At 41.8% G+C, this 21,140-nt stretch overlaps 2 protein-coding genes across 2 annotated transcripts; both read right to left on the reverse strand.

Annotated features, from left to right (window-relative positions):
* T265_03788 (hypothetical protein) lies at nt 1-19,945 on the reverse strand (the record flags this gene model as incomplete). Its single annotated transcript, XM_009168359.1, has 9 exons — nt 1-147; nt 3,894-3,975; nt 5,930-6,269; nt 6,645-6,701; nt 8,080-8,106; nt 9,453-9,906; nt 11,794-11,887; nt 19,571-19,862; nt 19,894-19,945. 9 exons carry the CDS (start codon nt 19,943-19,945, stop codon nt 67-69), a joined length of 1,479 nt encoding a protein of 492 aa, XP_009166623.1.
* Nucleotides 19,946-19,977: 32 nt separating this feature from the next.
* Nucleotides 19,978-20,280, reverse strand: T265_03789 (hypothetical protein; the record flags this gene model as incomplete). Its single annotated transcript, XM_009168360.1, has 2 exons — nt 19,978-20,144; nt 20,169-20,280. The coding sequence occupies 2 exons, from the start codon at nt 20,278-20,280 to the stop codon at nt 19,978-19,980; spliced, it is 279 nt and encodes a 92-aa protein (XP_009166624.1).
* Between the last annotated feature and the right edge of the window lie 860 nt (nt 20,281-21,140).

Consider the following 21,140-nt stretch of genomic DNA (forward strand, 5'->3'; position numbering starts at 1 on the left):
GAAATTTTTGTTTTTCAGAATGCACCGAATGATTGGAGATTTTGCAGTAGATTTTGAGCAAAAACATCACGGAGGACTTTTGGTCCCATCAGAATCGCGTACAAAAATCAGATGGTAGTCCTTCATCGGTTCATGCTTCTTTGAAGGCTGCAAAAAAAAGAGAAGTAAAAATCATTGAATCCAGATCTACCGGAAGTTTTTTCATTGTGCGCGGAAAAGACAGTAAACCCAGCCGTATGGCAAAGTGATGCATAGAATGGGACACAAAAGCTCTCAGATCCATGTTGGAGATGGTATTTTGCTGTGTTTGGCGGTAATAAGCTTTTCAACAAAGTGTTTTATTAAGCGATCTTGCTAGATTCAACGTATGGATCCTAGTGAGTAGCGCCGACAATCGACCGACAGCCTGGATCAATAATCAGCTTATAGGAAGGCTTTTTACAGGGAGTATGATGAGAAAAACGTCAACAGCTATTGTGGATACTGCTGGTCACCCGTTCAGCTGAATTATTCCTTGACGACAAAACTTCCGTTTCCGTTAGGGTTGAACTCAATAGCTGGGTTAGCCAGATGTGATTGGACTTGTCTCTGTCTGCTGTCTGTCCCAAAGTCAAAAACTACGAGCTGTCGAGTAGGCGACCTAATTGTTTCTGTATCCAGCGGTAGTCCGATCACAAGAGGCTGGAGAATAAACACGATTTCATCATCGGAGTCGTATGGTGACTCACAAAATAAAGGAGACTCAGTCAAACACTCCTAGAGCAAACCCCCCATAGAATATCTTGTTTTTTTTCGATAAGGCCAATTTTTTCGGTACTTTTATGGAAGGGTCAAGCACACGAATGGGGACAATGTGAAACTGACATGACAAGTGAGTTTGAATGAGAATGAAATGGAAAAAAAGGGGGGAGAATGTATATATTATATATATATAAACTATTCATTCATTTAAGCTGGATTTTCAACCATACTGCTTTCATAACGTACCGACTAAACTGGATGCAAAAGCTCCAAGTGTTTCACCCCTCTCCAGATTAAAGATACGAAGATGCCCTAAACGATCGGTTCTTTGGCTTGCCTACTTGGGCTTCCGAAATGACTGTGCACCTAGCTGAAACGCTGAGGATGTGTTTGACAAAAGTGCTCGAATTGAGTATTGCCAGTGAGTTAGTAGATAACCGGTAGAGGTGTAAGCTATCAATTCGTCATAATGTGAGATGAAAAAGGTCGCGGTATTGCGTTTTAGAGATCTGCGTTACGCAGCACCCTATATACAAGTTACTTTCTAGTACTTTCTAACCTTTGTCATTTGCGTCCAAGTGCCATACTGTTTAGCCGCTTACCAGAGTTCTGTGGACCCAAATCTTTGGTAGGTGCTTACTGTCGATGATTCTTACACATATTGGTTTCACTTACGGCAAAACCTCGGTTAAAGCGTTAAATTCTTGCATTTTTTTATTCTGAGGCATTCGCACATCCTTCTATTGTTAAAAATGTACAGAAAAGTGAAAAATTTTAGGATGGTTTTACGAATGACTTTGGATAGAGCTGGTGCAGTGTACTCTTATTGGATTGTCAGATCAGACTTTTGAAGAAAGCACTAGGGGACACTAGAAAAGCGAAAGGGTAACAAGATAATTTCTTATCTTCTTATCTTGGTCCATGTGAAGTAAACAATTCAGGAGGTATTACCAAGCACAAGAAGGGCGAGGCAGGAAAGCACCCCTTTTATGCATGTTGGACCAAACAGGAGATTGATATGACTGTGTCAATCGAATCAGGAGACAGTTCATTCCTCTTTGTCATCAGAGTCCATATATAGCAACCAATGGTGTGATTATACATTTTTCACTCCAGTCTACCGAGATCCCATTATCATGAATAGCATGCTCTGAAGTCTATTATGGTGTCTCGGTAGCTATTTTGTCGTCTCTGGAGATGAATTTGAAGGTTCTTTAGGGACGGAGACTTCTCGAGTGGGCGCAACAACGTACGTCCCCTCACAGAATACAAGCCGCTCATTCGGTTATCCAGACTACGAATGAATAGGCTGCATGGCAGCGCACATGCGGGCATCCTTCAGTTAAAACTCAACACATGGCTGACCTCATCGGTCACTTTAAGTCTGGTGTGTGCCAGGTTTGCCCAAAGCAGCGGTTACTGGGTTGTGATCGGAATTATGATGCAGGTGTCATGAGTGACCAAGAAACATAGAAATATACATAGGAATGTAAACGCAGGGAGAAGCGTGACTGGAGTAAATAAGTCCATAAAAGTTGACTGGCCGGTCACTAGTTTGGTTCGGCTAACAGCGACAAAGATAGGCCGAACGAGTCGTTTGGCTAGGTACCTCACTCGACAACAAATCTCAACAGATCATCGCATCCACCTAACTCCTTCGAACCAAGCTGTCATTTTCCAATCGATCCTTTTTTGAGGGATATGATTTGCACGATTCCGATTGAGCCCAGCATTTCTGAAGCACTTACGTCCTCTTGCACATGAACTTTACGAAATCAACATTGTAAGTCAATATAATGCACAAAGCTCCACTGACAAACTTACCTCTGGGGAGCATCTGGTTTATCAGACAGACGGACAAGACTTTTAAATCTACTCTCCCACAACACTTAAACAGTTATGTAAGAGAGTAGAGGGATTCTGAATAATGTACTCATTCATGGGCTCGGAATTGCGATCTGTAAGTAATTTAACGCAGCCTCAAATCCAAAGATAATTTGGATTAGTTACTGCAGTTTTCGCCTGGAACGTGAATTTCGCTTGATCCTTTTATGGCAAAGGAGCATCCCCTAGTTTCGGTTCTAACAACCTAAATTGCGGACAAGTTCAATGGTTGAGGTCATCCTGTTGCTTGAAAGCAGGCTGTTGTTGACGGTATCTCCTAAAATGGCAAGCAGTTGGTAATTCCTCGGAGAGGAAGACTGTCTTTAAGCAGGACGCAAACAGCACATGGCCTGAAAACGGCTATGCATTGTATTCACGTGAGGGGCATGTGCACTACTAGGTAACTCGATCCTTGGGTGTTTGAGAAGCGGATGTACACCTGTAGAACCCATCCGGAGGCAGCGGGTTTATTTGAAATCGAGTCCTTATTTTTGTCAGTTATGTCTTAGCAAGGCTTCGTTGCTCTATTGGATGGCTTAAATCATTGGTACAATGCTATATGTAAGGTTGACAAAAATTCTCCGAGTTTTCGCTATCCGTTCCCGGTTGGGATAGACGGTTCAATCACGTCGTTTGAGTAGCCTGTTCTCAGCGTTATTTTGTTTGAGAGCCTGATTTGAGATTTTTCACCTGCTGTTTGAGACGATTTCGACACACCGAAATGACCGGTTTTTCGCCCACCAGAAAACATCGTCTGAAAACATGATCGATTCCCACAACACTTGCTGTTTCACCTCTCCATTTTGGACAATGATTCTCAGCGCCTGTACGCACCACAATTTTAGAGGCAGCTTTTCAAAAACCCCTTTATCAGATGTTGTTTGTACGCTAAGACATCCTCGTAGTTTGACGTGACAAATTGGACAAGTCTACTACCATTGCAAGATCGTTTCCCAGTTTGTGAAGTCATCACAACGGCTTTCGTGAGTTTTGCAATCATGCGTATTTATAAGTCCAGTCGGCCTTACCCTAAAAATCCTTTCGAAATATTTCCTTGGCAGCGCACGCCATTGTAGTAATACTTGCTCGGATATTACGTCCAGTAAGTTGTTTGTAAAATAAACCAACGCCATTCTGCACCAAACACCTACACCTATACTTGTCTGGGAATTTGGTTTTATGTATTTCAGAAGCGGTCATTTGTAATTTGGATCAAGGCTATGGACATCATAAAACGTTCAATAACGCGGAAGGTGGTTTGCACTCACTTTAAACCCCAACTCGGAAGCCATTTTAGTGACTCGCTCCACATAAGCTTCGATTTCGGCAGGCCGCAACTCGACAATGTATCTGCAGGCACGGACATCATACGACGGTAAGAACCAGGCAAAGTATATGGTTAGAATTAGATGTGCAATGAGGCGCAACCAAAATTAGCACATTAAGACTGACCAAAAAGTTCAACTGTCTGCATATCCTAAAAGCAATTATTACTCTGAACTGTAGTCAAACAAGGTCAACTGTAACGCAGCTAGATGGCAGCCTTATTTGCATCTTTTCTATGTCAAAAGGCCTGGGATACGTTCACAAGACGTCTGGATAAAACCTTCGGGATAAATTGACAGGAATCTCAGGGTACGAAGACAGCAGTCTGAACATGACTCGGTGTGAAGATATGGTATCCTGAAGGATTCACAATACTTTGGGTTGCTTAACTGGAGACCAGATTATTTTAAGGTATTCTATCAAGACTCTTTAGGATTCCTGTCAAGTGAGCCGGATAATTTTATCCAGAGCGCTTACAGGAATACTAGAGTGCATTAAGACGGAAAAAGTGCACTGTCAAAACCTAGTAGTTTGGTAGCCCTTTGAGTTTTGACATGCATGAAATCGTGCTACTTATTTTTAATATAAGTAATATATTGTTTGTGTGAAGCTGAAAACAACGTGTCGTCAAGCAACAACGAGAGGCGGGTTGGCTACATTTGAGGCTATGTATGGCGATCTCTGACTATGAAATATGTTTTCAAATAATTCATACAGCAAGTACTGCGCTCAATGCAAAACTATCAAAGATAATCAACTGTCGAGTCAGTCGCAATACATAAATCGTATTCAAATTTCCACGAAGATGGAATCCCCCCAAACTGTCCCAACTTATTAAAGCCTTTTTTTTACGAAAAACCCAACTCATCAGGCTGCTAAAACTGCTGGAGAGTTTACAATCTGTTTCGTTCTTCTTGATTCCCGTTGGTTAGGTGCAGTCCTCCGGTTTCCGTCTTCCTCATGTCCTATTTGAACACTGAATTGGAGGCAACCGATGAAATGAAGTCACTTCTAATTAATTTGAACTTACCTAAAAACTAAAGCTAGTACCATGTATGCCCCTGTTTATGATATTCCTCGAACGAATGTGTTACCGACACTGTTATCACTTTATTGTACCTACGAAGAAAAATTTAATCTGTGATTCCAAACCACACTTTAAGGTACAGTTTACGGACCTACCCAGAAGAGACTGAAAACGAGTTCAGTGCCACAGTCAGGTATCGGAGTCTACCCCAGAGGTTTTAACTACTAGTTCACCGAACGGGTTTGGCAGCGCAAACCAAGCAACTTTTGTGTGAATGCTTGAATCAGGTTAACTGTAGGCATCGCATAACATGTACAGTACTGAGGAAGAAAAAAGCTCGGTAGCTGGCTGCATTCAGTATCTCACCCCTCACGAATTCATCCGGAAATTTCTGGCAAACTGTAGTCCGAATTTTTAGGCATATAAGACTGCAGAAATCGCTTAGTTCATCCACTACTCCAGTGCTTTGAATCAACTTTTGGGCGTACGTTCTACTGATTAGATTTCTGGTTTTTTTCCTGTTACATCACATAGGTGGACCAATTGAGACCCTTTTGTAGTTTAAGACCTGGAGCTTGTGAAGGCTGTTTTCAGAGTAACGTACCAACTACAGATTAGCCGCACTTAAGATTTGTCGCACATCGAAGCATATTTTCCATCCGTTTTCTATCACACTAACAAAGACTGCCCTCCATAAGGAACTACTTCCAGTTGGTCACTGCTGGTGCTTGCACTGCAGTGAAGCACCTGTCATTTCAAATCGGAGACAAGTAGGAGGTCAGGAATTTGACCTGAAATTGAGTATGACAGCTTCGATACGTTTGTGGAAATAAACATTTTGCGCAAACATTTTGAAAAACAATAAAACAGTACAAGGAAATTTTCAAGTTTCAGCATAGTGGCCGGTCAAAAAACGGCTAGCTACAAACCAGCATTTGCCATTTAACTTACAACACAGACTCCACAATGAGAATAGCTTTGCTGCTGAGCAGCGCCATGAGGCCCGTGCAGGGCTCGCTCTCAGTAAACTGCCGATCCTTCGGATTGGGAGATGTTTGTTCTTTTGGATTGATTGTATCATCACTGAGAGCTGCTTCGGGGAAACGTGAATTGTGCACTGGTTTGAGGTTTGCACTGTCCAACAGTTGGACTAAACCACACCCCACATAGATTATATCGATGGGATGTGGGTTCTCTCCCAAGATGATTGACTGATATCGAGTTGGCAGGTCGGGAAAAGAGTTAACTGGCAAGTATTTAACTGTCACCGGGACTGATGGTTGTACGGGAACTGGAAAAGACAGACGAGAATCGGGTTGATGCAGTAGCAATTTATTTTATGACTGGATTATGACAACAGCTAAGCTAAAAGCTGTCAGTGGTTTGGACATGTGTTTTCTTAAAGAGTTCGCCTCGTCTTATTGTCATTCAGTTGTGCTCAACCTGCGACTCTCGGCTACGCAGCATAACTGTGTACAATTCAGTTCAGAAATGTGGCAGAACTACAAGTGGCCTCTGAAAAGAAAACCTGAACTCCCGGGCGTTCCAGTAACAGTCAAATGTAAAAACACCCTTCAATTCAGTTAGTTAACATTCGGAGGAAATCTGGTGAAACACAGCCTCGTTCACACATCTGTAGACGGGTCATTCAATAAAGCAAACTTACCGTATGGGGTTTCCCGCAGGTGCGTTTCAAAGGAAGCCATGTTCGAGATATCTCCACCTTCAAATTAAGCGAAAATAATGAAAACCTCAATCAACAGAGGGAATCTTTTGGTATGATGTAACGGTAATCCGGTTCAAATTCAGACGGTGTTAAAAAACGTGTAACCTTTAGGGTGTTTCGGTTCAATTTTGATCCTGAAGGAAAAAAAACGTAAATTGTGCCATCGCGATTCTGGTTTGACATTATTGCAAGCAAGTACTTTTATGCTGCACTATTTCAAGCCCGATTGAAAGCTTTGTTTAGTGCGATTATCACAAGATCTCGAAAGCACCAAACGACAACCTCTTCCTCTGGTGGGAAAAGTTTGAAAAGAAAGCATTTCTCACTCATTAGAACGACCACACACTGTCGTGAAATGCAAGAAAAGCAATTCAACTATAAAGATCCTAAAAGAACATCACCCACTATTAGCATTTTGCCTGTTTTTCTTAAACACAGCTTCGTTTCTACTGTCTGTATAGCAATTGGAACACTACTCATTATTATCTCCACACTGAGACCGGTGAGATTCAGGCCCAATAGTTCCACAATATGAGTGACTTCAGAAGAAACCACTTATGTCAGCCACGCACAAGAATATTAGTGCGTGCCTGCACGACGTGACTTACAAAGGAACCTTTTAACTTGTTTCAGTAAACAGTGGTTGTCAGAAGCTTTCGAGTCTTTTCTCGAAAGAAAATTGACTACATTAAAAGTGCGCTAAGCACGGGAAGTGGAAGTGATTTTTAACAGATTCGACGACAGTGGACTACTGGTATGCGATCGAACTGCAACTGTCAGTACGACGTTGATGGAGAAGACGATTGTGATATTGTTGTTCATCGTGATGATGATGATGATGATGATGACGATGAAGATGATGGGAGTGCCTATGGGCGTGGATTATTCTGCGTGTATCGCGAATGACGACGATCAAATGTCTCTGAAACATTTGCTATAAAGTCGTTTTTTGTGTATGCTTCCTACAAATCGCCTGTGAAAACCGATTTTCTCTCCGACCACACTTACGAACATCACTGTGGATTTCATTCTTTAAAATGGAGTTATCTTCAAGCTCAAAGAAGCGATGCGTGTAAAGCACAGCACAACGATGAAGATCACAATACGAAAACAAATGCAATGAGTTTGTTTCTTGTGTTTCTGTATCTTTTGACCGAGCTTCATTTGAAGCAAAATGATCAACTAGGAATTGATAGAGCCTAACCACTAGACACAGCCCACTCCTAATGCCATAGTACATAGACAACACAGGTTTAATACAGACAATCGAGACAGAGAGGCATGGTTGCTCCTTCTTCAGTAGAGCCCTTCAGAAGAAATCACATTTTATTGGTTCTTTAAAGCATACTTCAATAGGGAGCCCTTTGCATCTCACCTGAAAAAGTGACCACTTTGGTATTCGCTAGGGGGAAAGTAAAAATTAATTCGTGGTGTGATGAAACAGCTTAATTCAGAACGGAGCGAGTGTATGATACGGTCAGATTAAAACAGTAGACTGTCAGTGACCAGAACTAATCCACAAACCTTCTTACACAATTCTCATTTTCACAGAAATGTTCCCCATAAATAAATCATCAGTTATAGGACAGCGAATTGCCCATGTTTCACAAGGATAATGAGTTGGAGTCTTTTCTAGCAAATTAGTTTCGCGTAAATCAATGAGAGAACAACAAGCGTAGCTGCATCCTCTTCAATAAAAGCGTGCGCCCCTATACCAATCAGCCTGCATTAGTTACTCGACATGCAAGAAACTGCTTGTTCATCGCTGAAGTTGAAACTGTTCAGTCATTATTATGCACAGGCTTTCAAACCGAGAAATTCAACGATTTGCTGAACATTCTTTGGTGTTACCGACAGTAGGTCTAACCCAAATCATGAAGGCCTTCAATCGTCAATCAATGGATAAAGTTTCCTGAGAATGTTAGGGTTACGGATTTTAAGTGCGGAGTGCTGAGATGTTGAGTTTTGGTGGCTAACGACTTTTGAAGAGCACACACTAGTTGACCGAAATAAGCTCAACTCATCCGCGCGTCTTTCCTCGAAAGCTTGAGTTTTGACTTAATGCGATGGATTGACTTTTCCTGTTTCGTATGCATTTTGTTGGATAAACTTCGCATGATTTGGCGGTACTCACTGAATATACCAGGCTATCCGGCTGGGTTGACCAAGGGGCCAGCGGGATCTTATGACCGGGACAACAACAAATTGCTAGCTAACTTTCGTTTACGTGCGATGGCACTCCATCACGCCCTTCTTCTAGAGGAGCTCAGTATAAATGAGGAAATAATGATCATTATCTTTATCCATGGCAGCAACCTAATTGTTGAAGGATTCGTGCATCGCTGCTGATGTATAAACAAAATAATGATGAGCAGAGAAAAATGCTTACAGTGAGACTTTAACGTGCATACACCCCAGACGCCGTCATATCTTATGAATAAATCTTGATAACGTAAAGGCTGCTGTCATGAGTTTGCCGTCAGATATTGCAATCCAAGCAGAGAAGGGGTCACATGGATCCAGTCCTTTTCGAAAGAGGAAAATTTGAGATGCCTAAATGCATTCAAAGCAGGAAACTTTTAATTCGTCCTTCTCACATGTACCCCTCTGATTTATCTTTGATTAGTCCTGTATCAGGTTACTTGAAAAGTACTTACCAAAGTAAGTGAACCTAACCATATATAAACTATCAAGTATAACAAGGTATCTATTACCATATTTCTAAACAACTAGCAAGCAAAAAACTACCTGACTCGCCGTGGTTCTCGTCTACAAGTTGAAAGTTTTCGCCTTCATTCTCCGTCCCTGTAGTATCCTCTGTATCTCCAGACTGTTTCTCATCTTGCTTGTTATTTAAAAACGGTGCTGCAATTTTCTTAGGACATTCACGGTGGTGTTCAAGCCTCCAGAGCATTTCGCGGACGTTGACTTCAGCTACCGTAGTGGCTCCATAGACACGCTTTCCATTCACTTGTCTGGCTAATTCTGGGTGATTGTCCGTCCTGATACCGAGGGTTATGTATGGTGACGTAGTTATGTCACCCCAGTAACCCCAGTAGATGCTTGTCTCGCCTTTTGGGGTTTTAAACGACCTCCCTGATGCTAAGCTCCGGTTGGGAACGATATAATCCGCTTGACGCAGTTCAAAGGCCATGCCACACTGTCGCCAACGAGAATATTCCCGGCTGTCGATCTGTTCAGCCTAAAATATTAAACATGACCAAACAATGCATTCTTATTGGCATTAATTTCCCCAAGACGTACTGAATTCCCCGGAAAATTATACATGGTCGTGACCCCTGCATAATTTTGTTTCATCATCATCATCATCATCATCACAACAACATCATCCGAATCATCAACGTCATCATCATCATCGTTGTCGACAGCATGACAGTGTTCAGCACCGATGCTTCACTGCTCTACAACCATGATTCATTTGGAAGCCTTATTGTAAAGAAAAGAATAACGGTCGACGGGGAAGGGACTTAGTGCTAGCTTACTACAATCATTCCAAGGTGACCACACCTTCAGACATTCACTCAGGCAATCTGGATAGAAACTGACAAGAAGAACACCACTGACATATTGTTTATCCACAAACCATCTTAACAATCAAGCAACCTGCCAACATAGGCCACACTGAATTGAAGAATGTACAACTATCGCCCTGAGAAGTGTTAGTCTTATCATCTGGTTTAAAACCAAACTTTTTTCTTGCCATGTTCAAAACCATAAACGTTACATTCTTGATAACAAGGCATTTGGCCAATCATCATCATCATCATCATTGTCAGCTGTAATAACAGCGTACTTGTCGTACAGTGGTTGTAGCTGACACAGTTTTGTCACCGATGATTTGGGGAGGTGGGGTAGATAGATACGCATTCGAGGCGAGCTGATACATTCGTGCGTAGATACGGCACTGTAGGTGGACTGTTAAGTGGGGGGATTGGGGAGGGAGCTATGCATTGAAAGCAATAGCCTGGATGCATGAGCGCTATTGAGAGCGCGACTAGGCCATGTTTGACAATGTCTCTAACCATTGATATGTCCCGCCTCGGTGTCCCCATTCAGGAAAACGGCAATGACCAGTGCAGCTGAGTTTGCTGGTAATGGCATTTGGTCAATGGAACCCCTTTATTCGACCATCATTAATCATTCCCAGTGTCCAGGTTTATGAATCAAGCCACGCCACCTCAAGACTCCTTGAGTCTTTCTGATCAGTCTTTCAGGAGCTATTGATGTAAACGACATGTGGATGGTTGCATTCTCCTCAGTTTAGCTGATGGACTTCTATAGACTGTTTTTGCGCTCGGTTAGGCCAAGGATTGAGATTGTCTGGAAAAATTCAGATGACAATTTAGCAACAAACTTTTAAGGCCGTAAACGCGGTCGTTATCGCAGTTGCGCTGGTCATCGGTTAAGTCCATGCAACAAAATACATCAGTAACTAGTCGTTAATCTGACACCTAGCTAATTTTGCTCATGCCCCTATTCTCTTGCCTCCAATGAGTAACTAACTTCACACTTCCAACGCTTACTAATGAGGCGTTTTTGATAGAAAAATTTACCATGTTTTCCAGTGCATAGAGAAAAGGATCCAACCTAAGGTTCCAGAGCTCATTAGCTAGAGGAGTACACTGGTAGCTTGTAAAAGTTATTATTTTTGAGAAGCAAACTGAAGTGCCTAAACATCTTACTGTCCATTACTAGGTGTCCCCGTGTTATATGAGTTATCGCGACAAGGTTCCATCTAGTTCAGAGAATGACTGAAAAAGATTAACATTTTAGTACACTGAATATTGGCCAAATTGGACCCAGGAGTAGGATATTCTCTGCAACAAAAGCCAAAAAACAGTAACCAAAGGTCTTTTCATCTCCCGCTTACACAAGGTTAATAAACAAATGGGTAGCAATTTAAATTATATTACTAATTCCAACCTAAAACCTATCCCATGATCTAGCACAGAGAGGACTCTCCCAAAAGCATAACAGATTTTTGCAACATCCATTCATCCTGGGAACAACGCTCAAAGCTTTGTTGTATATCAGGATGCGAACCTAGCAAATTCTTCGGGGAACGTACTTTGCGGTCATGCAGGGTTATACTGCAGTCCCAATCAAAAACATTTGGGATGGCATCATACCGTGTGCCAAGATGTTTCCGAAGCCGGTAGTCCCTAAAATTGACAAAAGTTTGCTATTATCTGAGGAAATGTGAGTCATTTGTGGTCCTATATAGAATGAATAGATATAACCAAGAAAGTCTGCATAAATGTACGTACATCTCTTCTGATAAATAACAATGTCTTTTGACGGCTGCGGACTAGCCATTCTGTTCTTAGATTAATACTGGGAGCAGGAGTCTTGTCACGAACTTGAATTTATCATAAACCGCAGAATGCAATACCTTCCCCAATCAATGTAAAATGAGAATGAAGTCTTCTCTGAGTGCAAATCATTCGGAGGCAATTGGCCACTCCCTCGACAAGGTCGAAGATTGGATTTCGATTCGCAGATTTTCAAATGCGCCCAAGGATTAAATTAAAATTTTCATATCCAAATGAGTTTTCGTCCCTTAAGTGAAGTCAGATGAGAGTTAATACCAGTTGAGCTATCAAGGACGCTGGCTCACTTCTATGCACATGAACTTTACGGCTAAGTTGCTTCTTTCCTCGTTCCCCGGCCCTTACGTATAACTTCTCGGATTCTCGTCAGGTGAACTTTTTTCGGTTGTGTTTACCGTTGTTTCCGTCTGGTTCATCCGTCGGCGATTTTCACTTGAATTTCCTAGTAAATTAGGTTGTACATGTTCATACAGAGTTTGTGGTGGAGAACCGTGTTTTTAAGAGCTCTCTGACTTGTCTTGTGTTTCCGCATTTCTAGACCCTCATGTTTTCTCTAGCAAATATGTGCTATTGATTTTTGTATAGCAGAACCAAGGACAGTGGATCTTTTCTTCGGATTGCTGCATCTCTCTGAACAACCATCGTCCAGTTTGTCCAACACATAATACATAGTAGTCCATGTGATCGATTTGGTCAATGGAACCCCTTTATTCGACCATCATTAATCATTCCCAGTGTCCAGGTTTATGAATCAAGCCACGCCACCTCAAGACTCCTTGAGTCTTTCTGATCAGTCTTCAGGAGCTTATTGATGTAAACGACATGTGGATGGTTGCATTCTCCTCAGTTTAGCTGATGGACTTCTATAGACTGTTTTTGCGCTCGGTTAGACCAAGGATTGAGATTGTCTGGAAAAATTCAGATGACAATTTAGCAACAAACTTTTAAGGCCGTAAACGCGGTCGTTATCGCAGTTGCGCTGGTCATCGGTTAAGTCCATGCAACAAAATACATCAGTAACTAGTCGTTAATCTGACACCTAGCTAATTTTGCTCATGCCCCTATTCTCTTGCCTCCAATGAGTAACTAACTTCACACTTCCAACGCTTACTAATGAGGCGTTTTTGATAGAAAAATTTACCATGTTTTCCAGTGCATAGAGAAAAGGATCCAACCTAAGGTTCCAGAGCTCATTAGCTAGAGGAGTACACTGGTAGCTTGTAAAAGTTATTATTTTTGAGAAGCAAACTGAAGTGCCTAAACATCTTACTGTCCATTACTAGGTGTCCCCGTGTTATATGAGTTATCGCGACAAGGTTCCATCTAGTTCAGAGAATGACTGAAAAAGATTAACATTTTAGTACACTGAATATTGGCCAAATTGGACCCAGGAGTAGGATATTCTCTGCAACAAAAGCCAAAAAACAGTAACCAAAGGTCTTTTCATCTCCCGCTTACACAAGGTTAATAAACAAATGGGTAGCAATTTAAATTATATTACTAATTCCAACCTAAAACCTATCCCATGATCTAGCACAGAGAGGACTCTCCCAAAAGCATAACAGATTTTTGCAACATCCATTCATCCTGGGAACAACGCTCAAAGCTTTGTTGTATATCAGGATGCGAACCTAGCAAATTCTTCGGGGAACGTACTTTGCGGTCATGCAGGGTTATACTGCAGTCCCAATCAAAAACATTTGGGATGGCATCATACCGTGTGCCAAGATGTTTCCGAAGCCGGTAGTCCCTAAAATTGACAAAAGTTTGCTATTATCTGAGGAAATGTGAGTCATTTGTGGTCCTATATAGAATGAATAGATATAACCAAGAAAGTCTGCATAAATGTACGTACATCTCTTCTGATAAATAACAATGTCTTTTGACGGCTGCGGACTAGCCATTCTGTTCTTAGATTAATACTGGGAGCAGGAGTCTTGTCACGAACTTGAATTTATCATAAACCGCAGAATGCAATACCTTCCCCAATCAATGTAAAATGAGAATGAAGTCTTCTCTGAGTGCAAATCATTCGGAGGCAATTGGCCACTCCCTCGACAAGGTCGAAGATTGGATTTCGATTCGCAGATTTTCAAATGCGCCCAAGGATTAAATTAAAATTTTCATATCCAAATGAGTTTTCGTCCCTTAAGTGAAGTCAGATGAGAGTTAATACCAGTTGAGCTATCAAGGACGCTGGCTCACTTCTATGCACATGAACTTTACGGCTAAGTTGCTTCTTTCCTCGTTCCCCGGCCCTTACGTATAACTTCTCGGATTCTCGTCAGGTGAACTTTTTTCGGTTGTGTTTACCGTTGTTTCCGTCTGGTTCATCCGTCGGCGATTTTCACTTGAATTTCCTAGTAAATTAGGTTGTACATGTTCATACAGAGTTTGTGGTGGAGAACCGTGTTTTTAAGAGCTCTCTGACTTGTCTTGTGTTTCCGCATTTCTAGACCCTCATGTTTTCTCTAGCAAATATGTGCTATTGATTTTTGTATAGCAGAACCAAGGACAGTGGATCTTTTCTTCGGATTGCTGCATCTCTCTGAACAACCATCGTCCAGTTTGTCCAACACATAATACATAGTAGTCCATGTGATCGATTCGCTTGCTTCTGGTCGAGGTTGTTCCTCGTCCATTGGTTCACCCACCACAACAGTCCTTCTTGTTATAGTAGCCTTTCTCTAAATTCAGCTGTGTTTACTGATGCATTGCATAACGACCAGCAACCTTCTTTGATAAAGCTGCTTCGTTGCTGGTGTTCCATTGGGAGGCTTTCTCTCATGTTAGTCTTTATACCGGTAACGATCGTTTTAAAGTGTCCGATTTGGATTATCTACTTTCATTTCTTACAGTTTTGGTGAACAGAAGAGCTCCTCAACTTCTCCTGAAAGGGTCGACTTGTCTTGTGGTTCATAGGTTGGTTGCTTTGGTGTTGCTGTGGTTCCGCGTGTTTTCTTTTCTCTGAAAAACTCGAGTTTGAAGAATCTTCTCCATAGTCCTACTAAACTGAACATCTGAGAAGGGTGAATAATGGTTCTTTCCGAACTATTTTTTTGGTTTGAGGCTTCAAATATAATGTCAAACAGTTGTTTTGCGCACCAAAACGCAGACCATTTGGTAGTGGCGAAAGTGGGACCGATTGGTCGTAATACCAGGCTGTATTACTGTTTCACCGGTGAGCCCAAATATTAGCGATTCGACTTCTGGCGAACGATCTCAAGGTGTGACTTACCAGTGGGCAACCTAATACGTAAGATCTGATGGAATTCATTTGTTCCCTATTCACTCCATCGCTAAAAGTGGAACGCAACTGGACCGTCTGTCGTATCAACACAGCTATTGCAATTCACTGCTACTAAGTTGAGAGTAACATGAATTTGAATGTTTTCCTGGTTCACCCCATACAATAAGCTCTTCAAGAATAGCTTGATTTATCCGAAACAAGTGCGAAGCACCGCAGGTCAGTGGGTAGAGAATAGGACATGTTAGTGTGCCCACCTTCGGCCAACTGGGACTTTGTATAGTGTGTTTACACCTCAAAGATTCGATCACGAGTTTTCATGTGTCTTGATCTTACTGTGTTTTGGGGAAGGTTGAATTTAGCACACGAGAAACTTGAGTGGTCGTCTGTAGAGAAAAACCCATTTCAGAACAAAACGGACGCGAAAACGGGCTTGTAATGCGGAACGGACAAGTCAGCAGTGTTTAGTTACTGCTCACAGACGGCTGAACTCTTGGATATTTTAAGAGTAGTTGGACGAATTCATTTCCGAAAAAAACGCCACCAAACTCGGGCAGGTTTTTTGTTGCAAGAGCCAACTGTTTCAGTCCTTACCAGTGGGTTATATACAATGAAGTACGAGCCTGTGTGTAGAATCGCCCATCGATTTTCATACGGTTGTGATTAGATAGGTCAACCGTTACCAAATCTCAGTGGTACCTGTCACCCTCCTAACCTCTTAAAAGCATGAATCGCCTCGGCATTAGAAGAATTCCTTATTTACACAAGGTTCACTAGATCTATGCAGAACAACTACGCCCAATGGAGATCAGACTGGCCTTTGCAGAACGTATGCTACATTTACCCTATGCTGATTGGTTCATCACGACAGTATTAGGCTGCTAAAAATCTAAGATCAAGGTTTTTTGAGAAAACTTTAAGCACCTTGGTTTCTCAAGAAGTTACAGCTGCTTCTTCCCAACAAATGCCGGTCAGTATGAGTAAACACTTCTATATACTGATTTTTGATCAGATGGCTGTTGTTTTGTTCAGTGAACCTGGTATTTGGCTTGCATACGTCACGTCAACATCGGAGGGTCATCGTCAGTGCGTTATAATCAGCCATCAAGTGACGCCTCTGAGCTACGAATAGTCCGATGAACTTTTTCTACGTGCGGTCAGTTAGTAAGCTGACCCAACCAGAACTCTATCGGTGGCTCTTGCCAAACCAGCGCATCATGCGTTTTTGAGTTTCCAGGATGCCATGCTCTAATAAATACGATCAATCAATTTCGAGATTTCTGGAGTTCAAAGTAGGATCGTAGCGGGATTGAGATTAGGGTTCATGGTGAATCAATGATATTCTTGAACAGCGCTGGTTACCCAATCAGTACAGAAAAGGTTCTAATTCAAAGCAGATTTGCGGGGGCGAATTTCATTAAAATCTAGATCTGCCATCACGTGAGTAAGATACTTTTCAAGTTACCTCTGCCAAGCAGGCACGCGGGAGTATCGGGCGAAGCCGAGTGACACTGGTGCCAGCCCTCAATCTATTAGCTCAGTTATGACATCTACTTGGAGGCCGATGTAACCTACTCCAATGGAGCTACTTCGCTCTCCGTTGCTCTGGCAACCTCCCTTTTCATGAACACGCTCCTTTGCAACCCGCTTTGAGTTTAAAATACTCAAACGAACTATGGATAATATTTCTGTTGCTGTTGCATTGTGGGCCCACTCATTGGTTACGCCCGAAGAGGGCCTGACAGACCAGGTGATAAGAACACAGAAATCCAAGAACACGGCTGTCAAGCCAGGTCGAAATATACGGATATAGCGCGCAAATGGCTGAATGGCCTAATATGGTCACTTGCTTTGTTCGTTGTTGTCCAGCCAATGGCGACGTTCCTGCCGTGAGCAATTTCACAACCGCTCCGTTGGTCGCGTGCTGTTAAGCCATGCTTGATAAACTCCGCCCGTGAACCTGATGTCCGGTGGTGACCTATGGTGAACTTACCAACGCGTCGTTCTCTACACATGCACTTTCCGGGTCTGGACGCGTCCTCACAGTTACCCATCTTCGTTATACACTTTTACCACGAACCAGTAATTTCCAGTCCTAATTTTGAGGCTCGTAACATACATGATGTTTTCGTTAGAAACCACGCACCTGCCATTCAGTCGACTCTAATCCGGAGACTGCTACTCAAACCTCTTCAGCACTTTTGGAAACATCTAAGGATGTATTGAAATGCTTAATGAAATTGCAATAATCTGTGTTCACTTTGATGGTACATCGGTGAAACGCACATTCATCAAAATGCCGCTGCAGTAGTCCAATGGGGTTCACTGTTGGAAAGCAGTAAGACCTAGTAATTTAAGTTCCACCGTACGTGTTGTGCCAGTGGCCATTGTCTGAAAAGTGCAACCTATTTTTGCCTGTGTTGACCGTATTGTTCGACTCAGAGAACTACATATTGGTCTTAGCGAGTAAGGTATTTCACTACATCTGCCTGCCCAGGGGTTGGGGAGCCATCAAGCTACTAAAATTTTAATGAATTGAATTTTCCCTTTGTCTGTCAATCGTTCTTACCTGGCCTGAGTTATTCGGGTAGTACCTCAACTCACATATTTGTTCTGAGTTTTGTGGCAGTCTGAGACCTAACTGATGCCCACAGTGAAGGAACTGACCCTTTGACTAGTGTAAGGCACAACGTTCGTAAGCCTGTTTTTCTTGCTCCAGAGTAACTGACTAGTGACCAGAAAATACTATACACCGTTCACCTAATTACTGGATATACCGTTTCCACTGATATGAAAACTGAAAACGTGGGTGAACGTTTTATACACATTAAGTAAAGGAACATGACTCAGTTAATTCAAAAAGTGACAGTTATCATGAGTGGCCCACTTCTGCTAATGCCAGAGGATAAAAACAAACACTTCTATGTGTCATCAACTGATATCCTCATACTTAATGCAGTCCCACCCAGTCATGAAACAGCTGCCCCTGTAACGAACAAAGCTTCACGACGAGCTGCTTTTTAGGTCATTAACCATTGTGAATAAAAATAGTATATTGTACATACATGAGGCATTTTCCCAAAGCAAAAGTGACAGAGGTCCAACTGTTATGCGACCATATTTTTGCGATCAAGGAGTCGGGATTTCAAGCATATGTCTGCACGCAAAAATGTGTGATTTTGCGACAATCTCCGTGTGGTGACCATCCAATTTGTGTAGAAGAACTACAGACAACCACTACTGACAATGTTCTGGGTGACATCAAACCAGTCACCATTACGACCTTCTTAAAGCACATTACCGTACGTAATCAGGAGGCAAATGGCAAATGCGTCCGAAACATCAAAATTTGGACAGTTCAATTGACCTTCCAATCACTCACAAGATTATAGGATAGTAAACAGGCCAGGAAAACGGGCCTGAATGCACTGGTTTTTTCGAGAATGCCATCGATATCAAGGGCTGTACTTCTTCAAGAGGACGCTAACAAGCTTGCTCATGACATTCAAAATCGCATAAGCTCAGACAGGATAAATGGTAACGTAAGTGATCTTGCTTTATTTTATTTTTAATTTTCCGTCCTTCTGAAGTTATGTACAGTATATCGTGTCCAACGTTTACAAGGAGAATCAGCTTTTGACCACAAAACCTGAACGGTACCTGATTCTCCCTTCAATAAAAGTGGGTGAAATTGAGCGTGGCAGACTACTTGCGCAATACACCATATATATGTATACCATATACACATATACCATATATACATATATATATGTTCTGTACTGTATATAGTATATACAAAATGACAGCACCAGCAACAACCCAGTTACTGGTTTGCCAATGAACCATTTATCCCCATCTAAATGGTGTGGTACTGGCCATCCTTCAGATAAAACTGCCATGCCAACTTGTCTGGGGAAACTGAAGCATTGAGCTGAAATTTGGGATAACTGGTCTGTGAGACCAGCGTTTTAGCACTGGTACTCATTGTCATGCCATCTTACCTAGTTAAGTACCTACTTCTAACAGGTCTCTGCGTATTTATTCACTGATCTGATTTCCCCAGGCTTACATCATCATCGGCGGTACGTAGAAAACCGGCCTTATCTATTCGCTGTACACAAGCATCCAGTGAAGCAAAGATTGTTCAAAGGCAGCTGCATTTTGGATGTCAGCCAATCATGTATATTCGTCTCTCATAGATTCGTCAAATAACGACCGGACGATACCAGCTGAAACAACTTGCTAGTTTAAAACTTCCTTGAACTCACCAAATTTTGTTGATTTCAAATTCCTTCGTATCGCTTTTTCTCCAAAACTTGAATATTGATTCAAGTATGTCCCTTTCTTTAAACTTTAAGTTAGAAAGATCAATGAACGATAAATTTTCATCTCCAGAATCGAAACTTGTCACAATTCTGTCAAAAAGTTTGGGCGGGTCCAATTTATTACGACCAACAAAATCATACCTGATGAATTCACTGGCGACATGTCGCAAATAAGTCGCTACGTTTTCCCGCAACAGTGTGTTTCCGAATAATTCAAGAAACGTTTCAGTTTTATCTAAAACTACAAAAATATTTTGACTAGTTACCTTGCAAGTTCAGACGATGATTGCTTTCAAAGGCAGTGTACAGCTGCAGCATAATTCTGGCATACGATTCGAGACAGGTATCGGTTATAAAAAACTGAATTTATTGTTAAACGATTTCTCCGACAATTGAGTTACATTAGCTGACGCCACTGAGTCCGCGGCCACGTTTGCCATGGTTTGTAAGATATGTCTACTATCTCCTCCACCAACCAATAAGACATTCACCTGATCTGCAGGAAATGCATCATTTACTTAACTGGGAGTAAAACAACAACTTGGTAGCCTGGAATCAAAGCATTTAGTGTAGCTGGCGAGCAGATCCACCGCTGGCGTGAAACCCCACCAAGCAATATTTCCCAGCGCCTCTGCTTTCAAGTTGGACTGCATCGGAAGTCTTTACCGTCAAAATATTTCCCGTAGAAAATCTGTAAGGAATTTGAAAAATTCGGAAAAAACTATATCGGGTAAAAACTACTTGCTTTTCCCCCGAAAAAGTATATAGTTTTTACATTCATCCTGTTTGTATTGTGGGAAAGTGTCTTATTAAAATAGCAATCACGAGATAAGAAAACAGATTAACGACCCAGAGGGTTCTTGGATGACAGATCTCATCTTATCTTCAGCTGTGAAAACGGCGTACTTGTCGCACGGTGGTCATAACTGCAATAATTTTGTTCGCCGATGATTTGGGGATGTGGGTAGATAGTCACATTGGTTTCATTTTCCCGTGATTAGACTACTTAATTCTCACTTAATTCGGCCAAACAACACGACCGGTAATTTTCTTTGGTCCATTAGTTCATGAGAGAACACATTCACACATACAAAAAATGTCAACAATGTCACATTTCACTCATAATCTTAATGATAAAACCAACTCATCCGTATGACATAAGCAGCAGCCTGAAATACAAAAATGTCTATAAAGAAAACTAGCAGCATCAACAACGTTGGTCACAAAAATTCACCAAGCTACTACGTCTTTCGCTTCACTATTTTGGAAATCTCGAGCACGCAAGCCTCTAACAAATAACTCATCATGCTTGTGTATAGGGCCAAAGCTTGCTAATGGTCAGCCGTTTTAACCCTTTTACAAAGTGCAATGAGTTTGTTCAAGTGAGTGCTGTTAGCAAAAGGCGCGTTATGTGGAGTCAAAGCCAGAGGTTGCTTTCCCAAACACTTCAAAATGAATAAAACATGAGCTGAAGTTAGAATAAACAGTACTTTTGCTTCTTGACTGCACCATT

This window comes from Opisthorchis viverrini, assembly GCF_000715545.1.
Source record: "Opisthorchis viverrini unplaced genomic scaffold opera_v5_56, whole genome shotgun sequence".
In the NCBI taxonomy this organism is placed as follows: Eukaryota; Metazoa; Platyhelminthes; class Trematoda; order Opisthorchiida; family Opisthorchiidae; genus Opisthorchis; species Opisthorchis viverrini.